We start from the raw sequence: 10,410 nt of genomic DNA on the forward strand, positions 1-10,410 counted from the left end.
GGGAAGGTGGATTTTTTTCTTCTTCTGCTCGCTTAAAAAAAGCCAACAAAACATATCCCTCTACTTTTGTCCCTCCTTTGCAGACAACTTGTTGCAGATCCCCGTGGAACAAGGAACTGGGAGCGTGGGAGCCTCTTTGCAAAGGTTTTATTTTCTTAATACTCTTTCTGCGTTTGGAAGTTGCTTTCTTCGCTGCGATTACTTTTTTTTTTTTTTTTACCCGATTTCTTTTAAAAAACATTTTTTTCCCTTTTCCTCCCTCCTCCTTTTTTCCCCCCTTTTTTGACTTTTTTCCCCCCTCCGCGCGGAGTGCGGGAGCTTGCCGGTGGGCTTTCCCGGGCGAAGAAGAGGAGACTTTCGGCGCTGCCGTCGTTATTCTTCCTCTCTTTTTCCGCGCTCCGCCGGGGGGGTGGGGGGGTGGGGGTTGCCCGGCCGCCCGGTCCAGCTCGGTCCGCGGAGCGGCGGAGGGGTGGAGGGGGAAGGGAAGCGCTGTTTGGTCCGGCGGGGAGGGTGGGGGAAAACTGACGGGAGGACATGCAGGCTCGCTACTCCGTGTCCAGCCCCAACTCCCTGGGAGTGGTGCCGTACCTCGGCGGAGAGCAGAGTTACTACCGCGCCGCCGCGGCGGCGGCCGGCGGGGGCTACACGGCCATGCCGGCCCCGATGAGCATGTACTCCCACCCGGCCCACGAGCAGTACCCGGCCGGCATGGCCCGCGCCTACGGGCCCTACACGCCTCCGCCGCAGCCCAAGGATATGGTGAAGCCGCCCTACAGCTACATCGCCCTCATCACCATGGCCATCCAGAACGCTCCCGATAAGAAGATCACCTTGAACGGGATCTACCAGTTCATCATGGAGCGGTTCCCTTTCTACCGGGACAACAAGCAGGGCTGGCAGAACAGCATCCGCCACAACCTCTCTCTCAATGAGTGCTTCGTGAAGGTGCCCCGAGACGACAAGAAGCCCGGTAAGGGCAGCTACTGGACCCTCGACCCCGACTCCTACAACATGTTCGAGAACGGCAGCTTCCTTCGCCGTCGCCGCCGTTTCAAGAAGAAGGACGCCGTCAAGGACAAGGAGGAGAAGGACCGCCTGCACCTCAAGGACCATGCCCCGCCGCGCCCGCAGCCGCCCGCTGCCGCCGAGCCCGAGGGCGGCCCCGCCGGAGGCAGCGCCGCGCCGCCGCCGCCGCCGCCCGTCCGCATCCAGGACATCAAGACGGAGAACGGTACGGCCTCCCCGCCGCAGGCCGTGTCCCCCTCCGGCGCCGCGCCGCCGCTCGGCGCCGTGCCCAAGATCGAGAGCCCCGACAGCAGCAGCAGCCTCTCCAGCGGCGGCAGCCCTCGCAGCACCCTCCCCTCTAGCCGCTCCCTCAGCCTTGAGGCCCCGGAGCCGCCGCCGCCGCCGCCTCCGCCGCCCCACCACCACGGCCCGGGCTTCAGCGTGGACAACATCATGACCTCGCTGCGGGGCTCGCCGCAGGCCTCCTCCGAGCTGGGCGCCGGCCTCCTGGCCCCCGCCGCAGCCGCTCCGCGCACCGGCATCCCGCCCGCCCTCTCCCTCGGCGGCTACTCGCCGGGACACAGCTCAGTCTACGGCTCGCCCTGCGGCCAGGCTGCCGCCGGCGCCTCCACCGGCACCTACCACTGCAACATGCAGGCCATGAGCCTCTACGCGGCGGCGGGAGCCTCCGACCGACCCGGCCACCTGCCCGCCTCCGCCGCCAGCCCCGCCGAGGACCCGCTGCCCGATTACACTATGCCCGCGGGCGGCGGCGGCGGCGGGGCGGGGGGCGGCGGCGGTGGTGGCGGGGCGCTGGGGCACGGCGGGCTGGGCGGCGCGGCGGGCGGCCACCAGGAGGGGCACCACCCGCACCCGCACCAGGGCCGCCTGGCCTCCTGGTACCTGAACCAGGCGGCGGCAGCGGCGGCGGCAGCGGCGGCGGCGGCGGGGGAGCTGGGCCCGCTGGCGGGCGCGACGGGCTACGCGGGGCCACAGCAGGGCTTCGCCGCCGCCCCGCGGGAGGTCTTCGAGGCGCCGCGGCTGGGCCTCAGCGCCTCGCCGGGCGGCGGCGGCGGCGGTGGCGGTGGGGCGGGGGGCGGCGGCGGCGGGGCGGGGGGCGGTGGCAGCTGTCAAATGGCCTTCCCCGGCAGCCAGCCGCTCTACCGCACCTCCGGGGCCTTCGTCTACGACTGCGGCAAGTTCTGAGCTGGCCCAGCCGCGGGAAGACCGCGTGGATAGCGCGCAGCACCGCGCCCCCGGGCCCCGCCGCGCCCGCAGAGGGATGCGGGCGCACCCGAAAAGCTTTTGTACAGAGACAGCCCCAAAGCATGTCTTGGTTTGTTAAAGGACAGTGTTACTCCAATAACACGTAAGTTTTGGGTTTTTTTAATTGCTTTGAGAAGTACTTTTTTCCCGCCCCCCTTCCTTTTCTCCATCTATTAAGGTATTGCCATGCCCCGTGTTTAAAAGGGGGCGAAAAGTCCAGCGTAGAGTACCATCTTCTTCCCCCCTTTTCCTTCCTCTTCTACAAGGACTTGTTTTAAAATGTAAATTGCGACATAGTAATTTATTTTTAATTTGTAGTTGGATGTTGCGGACCAAACGCCAGAAAGTGTTTCCCCCTGCCATGAAAAGTGACTTTAAAATTGACTGAAACGCTGATTTTTTTTTCACTATATATAAAAAGGGAAACTGTATTAATCTTATTCTATCAATATTTTTCCTTTTTTTTTTTTTTTTTTGTTGAAAATACTCTGAAGGTATTGCATTGTTTGTTTATTAATAAATTACCATTCAGTTGGAATGATCCTTTACACGTCTGTATATTTTAATAATTCCATTTAGACAGAGGCAGAGACAGAAAGAGAGGGAAAAGGGATTTTATAACTAACTTTGTCGCTGGAACAGCTCGTTCCCCTCCGCACAAATTCCAAAGACCATTTAGGAACTGCCAGGTCGAAAAATCCCTTTTCAGTCTCTTCTGCAATATGTTCCACTTAGTCAGCTCGCCTTATCCGCTAGGAAAAAAAGACTTTCCCATGGCAGCTCTGAGTTGGCAAATAAACAAACACGTTTTCTTAGCAATTAATGGGCAAGACCTGGAAACATTTGACCATGCACAGTAGTATGACAACATTACGGCTTTTTAAATAATATGCCTGTGTAAGGCTAGATGAAGCGGTAACTCCGAGGTAGAAGTACATGCACTAGATTCCTGCCCTTGTGTAACTGTGTATATATCGAGCTATCGATCTCTGTGTATTTCAAATGTGTTTATATGTAAGATTTACATATGTATCTATATTTAAAGAAAGATTACGTATTTATTTATAGCTACGTATAGGCGTTGCATATGTTTCTAAACTCCACAGTGTATAGTAGATGCCAGGTACTCTGTAGTACGTATATTCTTAAATGCAATGTAAGCGTATAAATCACTGCTTCGTAGAATCGATAGCAATGCGCAAAGTCACATCCGTGAAGCCGCTTCTGTAATAGATATTTTTAAAGTACTATTTTATTTCAGGGAAGGAAACTGCTCATACAGTCTACCCTCACACCATTATAGCTCTGCTTTACTCCTGTCCTATAAGGACATTACTGGTCTGTTGGAAGTGCCCTGATTGCTGGGGCTGAAATTATTTTAGAAAGAGGTTGTGTGGGAGAATTTTTCGTATTTCTCATATAGGTTTGTTCGTTCGTTTTGCCTTTTTTTTTTTTTTTTTTTTTATTACTATTATTATTATTTTGGTCTTAAGCCCTCACTCCTTTTTTTCTGAAATCGGGGAGAAAAAGAAAAATATTACCAGGCTAGCAGATGAGTGCTGCACAGACTGACCTCTTGTCAGATCAAGAATCTCACCTCCTGGACAATTTGCAATTAAGAACCTACGGGCAATGGGGATCACCTTCCCCCTTTGTAAATAACCACCAAAATGCAATAAATTCATTAACTTGAAAGAACCTGCCTTGTCAGTCAGACTTGGGAAGAAGATTATTTGATTACAGATATTTAAGGCCTAAAGTTTGCTTTCAAGATAATACAGTTTCCTATCAGTATCTCTTATCTAAAAGCAACACTTAGCGGTAATTGCTGTTGCATTGTTAAGGGTTACACTGTAAATAAATACAAAGGTATTTACAGTTAAACCTTATTACCTCGCTTTTGAGCTACTCTTCCCCTCCAAAGCAATAATCTAATATTCAGAAAACACTTTCAGCAGAACGAGTGAACCGGAGGGGTGTGGGAAGTTACTTTATTCTGTTGGCTTAAAATATGTTTATTTCAGTATCGCATAGTCTTTGCTCTGTTTTTGCGCTAGTACCTCTATAAAGATTATCGGCCTTATTTATATTTGTTTTCTAAGTTGGGTGAAGGGAACTCAAACTATCATCCGGTTACGGTGAGGCTGAAGTGAAGGACGACCGGAGCTGGTCTCCTTCGCTCCGGGGGCACGCTTTGATCGCGGCTCCCAGTTTCTCACCAGTAAGGGGAAATGCAGTGTTACCTATTCCCGTTCGGGCTCACCTTCTGTTCCAACCGCCCGTGTACCGGCACTGGGCGGGCCGGGCTCTCGGCTCCCGCCTCCCCTCTGCCTGTGGCCGGGACTGCCGGGCCCGGGGCCCGGCGGGCCTCTCGCCGCCTCCCTTCTTCGCTCCCCGTCCTCAGGAATGGGGGGGCTCGGCGGCTGCTCTTTCGGCCCCCGGCTCTGCCAGCGAGCTGCCTGCTAAGTGCTAACGCCATTCCCTCCTTCTCTTCGCCCGGTATTTAAAGTACAAATTAAAGAAGGGAGAGGGATTGCATGTGTTATTTGCCTATTATTTTTCGTTGCGATGAGGCGCCGGCTTTCTTGTCTTTATTTTTTTCTCAGAAAGTCAGTAGGAGGGAAAGAAGTTGTTCACTACCTCAGCTTGTTTAATCACTCGTTGCATTGGCAGTGGTGCTGCTCCCTTAGGGGACTTGGAGGGGCCATGTGGAGCTCCAGCAAGTGCCCTGGGTAATTATTGCCGATGTCCTGGCCGCACCGGAGCTGCCCGCTGCCCTCCGCAGCCTCGGCATGGCGGGGCGGCCTCGCAATTTGCGCTCCCTGCGGCCCTGGCTGCAAAAGGGGCACCCAGCTGGAGGGGGCTCGCAGCCAAGCAAAGGGCAAACGGAAATGCCCCGTTCGGCCGCAGGTAGGTCGTGGCGGGATCTTCTGCCTCCGGAGGAGATCCCTTTCCTGAAGTGACGTGCGTGGTGGTGGCTAGGTCACCTCCCGGTTCTCAGTGCGACGGGCTGGCTCACCACAACGCGTGCTTGGGTTTTAAGTAAATTACTGTATTATTACAAACTTTTTTCTCCCCATCCACACAGAAATTGCTCACAACGAAAACAAGCTTAGCGGTGCTGAGGGTCCCCCCGGTAGGCAGCGAATCGTGCGGGCTTGGCAGCGGGAGGCGGCCTGGTGAGCCCGGTGCTCCTGGCAATGCTGCGGGGTCCCTGCGCGGCGCTGCGTGGAGGGGCCCGGGCCCGGGCCCCGGCCTCCGACGTGAAGCTTTGCTGCTGCTGAATGTGGGGGGAAGGCCTGGCGGGCCGCGGGCTGCGGCAACACACCGGGACGGGTGCGAAGTGGGGCATCTGCCTGATATGCTCCTGTGTGTAAGGCACGAACTGCGGGCATCGGTCCCTTGTCCCCCTTGCGCTTCCCTCCCCTTAAGAGCAGGAGGCATATTCGAGTGTCCGTTCTGATCTGTGATTGTCTCCCAGCAGAACTGGGCCTGCCCCGAACGCCAAAGGAGACGCGGTCCGACCCTGTGCGGAGCCGGTGGGCGCAGGATGTGTCCCCGCAGCAGCTGGAAGGTGCCTCCATCAGGCCACGGCGTCTTTGGTGGCGGGGACGCCTGGCCGCAGCCTGGCCTGCGGAGCAGCCCAGTAGGTGCCAGGTTAGCACGGTGCTTTGTATTGTATTTTTAGCTCAAGCTGGTTTCCCACCCCCAAACTGTTGCTTTGCTTTTAGTCTGGGAAAAAAAACCAAACAAAACCACATCACTTTCTAAAAAATAATTAATTTGAAGGTCAGTTCCATTTAGCTGGTTCTGGTGGTTTCTTGTGTTTGCTCATCTCTCAAACTAAGGAAAACGTGAATAGTAGTATCCTCCCTTCTAAGTTTCCTCCTCAGAATTTCTTATTAAAGCAATTACAATTCATATTATGTTATGCAAAGGTCATAACCAAAAAGAGCAGAGAAGTGGATGCAAACAGTTGAGAGTTCATAGGTTAAACCCCATTCCCTACCTCCACAGGCCAGGTCTGATAGGGAACGTGGTGGGGCTGTGTGGTTCATGGAGACATTATGGGAATGTTACCGTATCGGCGCTTTACAATATTTGGGGCTCTTTCTGAAAGCCACGAAGTTCAGGAAAGGAGCTTCGAAGTTAACGTGAATATTTTCGTAGTCGGGCTTAATTTTGTAACGCTACTGGTAACCCTGGGGTTACACCTATTGACCAGCCGGCTGTGCTGCGGCAGCACGCTCACTTCCCCAAAAAGTAAGCTGCTGGAGCAAGTCGAGCTCAAAGCTTCGCTCTGCGCTCGAAGAGAAGAGTGAGGCTTTCCTTGCGCGGTGCGGGTGAACCGCAATCTGCGTACGCCAAGGCCGGTGTGGGATATTGCCCGCGCAGCAAGGAGCGGCTGCGCACGGCCGGGGCCTGAGCCCTCCTTGGCGCCCACGTGGAGGTGAGCGTGAGGTAACAATGCGCGCTCTGTATTATATCGTCTTGATTGCGTAGGCAAAAGCGTGCAGCGCCGAGGCACACACGTGGCTGCTCTGCGGACAGGCTGGTCCAGGAGCGCTGTGGCTCCTAGAAACGCTACCCCATCCTCTTCCCGACATTATCCATTTCAACAGCAACCGCTAATTGCACATTAGCTTTCAATTAATTTCGCTTGTAAAGTAATTCAAACCCCTCGGCGTGGTCAGCCCGCGTTCCCCCGGTTCCCAGTGTTGGGGCCGGGCACGTTGGCTAAATGCTTCCATCATTTTAAGATGTGCAAGTGTTTTTTGGGGGCAGAAGGGGTATGAGGAGTGCGGCGGGGGTGGGCTTCCACTGCGCGGAAGCGCAGGTGGCACGCCCAGGCGCGCAGCCGGGGCAGCGCGGAGGTCGCGCACAGGTTTACACGGCAAGCCGCGCAGGAGTCTGCGCTACCTCTACATAGCGGCCTTAAAGTAAGGGAGCTGCTCGGTGCTCCCCGGGGATATGCACGGGTTTCGATCCAGCGGCATCTCGCACACGAGCTCATGGGCTCGGAAGGTGCCACTTAAGCTTCCCGCGTGAGGTGTTTTTTCCTTTTTTTTTTTTTTCCCCCTCTTTCTTTTGGGCTTTTTTTTTTTTTTCATATCCTCATTTTCCTGCCTCACCTCCTCTGCGGCTTGTCTGTGTGGTGAATCCGCCCCGAAGGTGGTGGCGGTGCCGAGGTAAGCGTAGCCCTCCTGGTTTAATTACGCTGGGGCTCATAAAGCCATTCGCTTCTTTCCAAAGTAATAAACAAACGTCGCGTTAGGTCAAGATTGATGGTGCCCATGCAATAAAAACGGGCCAGGTCAGGAAGGAATAAAATTCAATCAGAGCTTGCAGAATCATTTTTCAGGGGACAGAAAGACAGAAAAGGGAGACTGAGGTCAAGGGAGACGATGTCGCCATTCACAGCACGCCAGCCGGGAGGGAGGAGGGCGAGGGTTAATGAGCGATTGTTTTTTATCAAGCGGAGCCTAATTGAACGAAACAATAGCCTCACCGGCGGAGTGGGGGTAGGCTCTGCGGGGCCGCGACGGGCACAGGAGACCCCTCGGCAGCAATGCTGTGTGTACTCCCTCTTAAAACTTTACACACGCACCTGTGGCCAACAGGCTGGTCCCCTTCTTCTATCTGATCTGGGGGCTGGCCGTGCGGACAGAGGTAGCAAACGGGACAGTGCTTAAGGAAGGAGGGTGGGATCCCCTCATTTCGCAAGAAGGGGTCCTGAAAAGCCAGCTCCGACTCTCCCGAGGGTCGCTTTCTCTGATCTGGCAGGAATAGGGGCCCTCGGTGTCACTTGCAGCTAACTAACGACTCTTCCCTTGTTTAGTTTGGTGGGAACGCTGCTGGCGTCCGGATATCTGGGCAGCGGCCTTGGAGGTGGTATTTGCCGGGTACCCTGCGGGGGGGTGGCCGGGTGCGGCCGAATGGGACCGTCGGGGTGCCGCGGTGTGAGGGGAGGCGGTGGCGCAGCCCCACGGGAAGCCCCTGCGGTCCCATGGGCTCGTTTTCATCCCAACCCGGCCTCGGCTTCTTCGCTAGCCCGCCGGTGTCCTGTGCTGCGCGGACTGGGGAGGCAATAGCAAAGGCTCCCTCCCTCTCTTGGGGCGGCAGGCTATTCAGGGAGTTCTCTCTCTCGCCCTCCAAGCAAACGCGTCTTATTCACGCGCCTCAGCGACCTTTTAGGCCCATAACTTGCGCCTTGCTTTGTATGCGTGTTTAACAGCAAAATAACGGCAATATTAAAATGATCTGGGGTGGTGGGGAAGCTGACCTGGGCTACGGTGAGAGCTCACAATCTCTCCGGCTGAATGGGAATGGGAATTGGGTGGTCGGCAATTCCTTTTTTTTTTTTTTTTTTTGCCCCCTAAATAAACACAGCTTGAGACGACTTGGGTGGGCAGAAGGTAACAATCTGTGAGCCAGAGAGCAAGTGAGCTGGGCAGGCAGCCGGCCCGCGACTTACCTGCTGGAGACTTTCACCTGACCTTTAGGTGTCAGGGGGCTTGGGTGTGCAGTGCCTTACCCCGCTTTCGGGTCAGCTGCTTTAGGCTGCTTTCAGGAGAATTAAAACAACAATGAACCCCCCAAACTGGAATCCCCCCTCCTTTCCAGCCCCCATCACCTCTGGGGAGAATGCAGGAAAACCAACACATTTAGAACCATTAACTCTTAAAATAGCTGAATTTCCTCCATTAGGAAAAACTCAAATTATTACACTCATGAGTTCAGGATATTTATATAGTATATGAATCGATGAATAAACAGGTCATATCGCTACAGCATTTGTCCCTCGGAAGGCAAGCACTCGGTTTAGAAAAAACATAGTAGCTGTTCCCCTTCACCACCACCCTCCTCCCCTCATTCCTGGAATTTATTTACTTGCCAGAACATTTAAGCGGCCGAGTATATTTTTTAATTTAAATAAATATTTGAAATAAGGAAAAAGGAGACTGTTTTCCGTTAAATGATAATGTTAAAGCACTGATAATATCTTCCAAAGCAGAAGAGAATTGTTTAAACAATGTCGGTGCTTGCAGGATTGCCCAGTATAAATACATTCGCACTGCCTTTTTGATGCGAGTTTCTACTGCAGCTCTTTTTTCAGTGTATGTGAGTGTATAGCTATCTATGTTCCCGCTGCGACTGTGTGAAACAGGCCTGCAGCTGCAGGCTGGCGGAAGGTCGTGTCACTTTGTCAAGCCCCGCCACCCTGGGACGAGGGTACCGAGGTGCCCGGCGCTCACACACCTCGCTTCTGCCAACTAGAAGCTGCTCGCTGCTTTCCCTTAGCTCTTCTAACTTCGCCTCTGAGGTATGGGATTGATTTAAAACCGAATAACGAACTGCATAAATATTACGGCTCTCTCTCGACGCCATTTGCCGCCCCCCAAGCGCTCTGCCGGGGAGGGAGGGGGAACGGGGACGGAGCGCGGAATGAACCGGTGCGAGTTCATTAGTAAAGCAAAGGTTGCAATTAGCGTCTGCTGCTGCGAACCGACCTCTCCCCCGCCCGCCTCCCCTAGCCCCCATCACAAAATAATTGCAAAGTATCTGTTGATGTTTTTCTTCCACCCGTCAAAACGTTGGAGCTCTGCCTGCTCTAGCGCTGCTTTCTGGGTTTGTTGTGTCTGGAGACAATGCTCCGCCAGTGAACGATCAGAGGTGAAGGGGGGTCACTAAGAGATGCAGGGAGCGCGGCTCTGCGAGCCGGCTAGGGGCTCCCCTTCGCCTCCCACCCCTGCAAACCTGTCGCCCACAGGCAACTGGGGGGGCAACCCCTGGTGCCCTTCTCCGCGCTCTGCCCCGGGGCAGCCCGATGCCTTCCCGGCCGGGCCGGGAGAGGGAAGAGGATGTGGCCTTCATGTCCGCCCAGGGGAACGCGACTGCTTTATGTGCAAGGGGCCGAGGAGGGGGAAGGCACGGGACTCCTCCGGATCCCAGCTTACACCTAAGTTTAATTTTTCTACATACACTCACAGCAGTCGGTGGGTCTCCGTGCTCCATTAGGGCTGCCTGCGGAGCATTTCTCTCTCCACCCACCCCGACGTGTACGTGCTCGAGTAGCGGGTCTTTTCGCCCCTCAGCCTCCTCTTTGCTTTTACCCTTCGGGCTGACACTACAAGCAGG

At 54.9% G+C, this 10,410-nt stretch overlaps 1 protein-coding gene across 1 annotated transcript; it reads left to right on the top strand.

Moving 5' to 3' along the window:
• Positions 1-534: 534 nt before the first annotated feature.
• Positions 535-2,211, top strand: FOXC1 (forkhead box C1; the record flags this gene model as incomplete). The annotated part of the gene is made up of 1 exon (XM_080610261.1): positions 535-2,211. One exon carries the CDS (start codon positions 535-537, stop codon positions 2,209-2,211), a length of 1,677 nt encoding a protein of 558 aa, XP_080466387.1.
• Positions 2,212-10,410: the final 8,199 nt, after the last annotated feature.

This window comes from Psittacula echo (assembly GCF_963264785.1).
Source record: "Psittacula echo genome assembly, chromosome: 2".
Taxonomy (NCBI): domain Eukaryota; kingdom Metazoa; phylum Chordata; class Aves; order Psittaciformes; family Psittacidae; genus Psittacula; species Psittacula echo.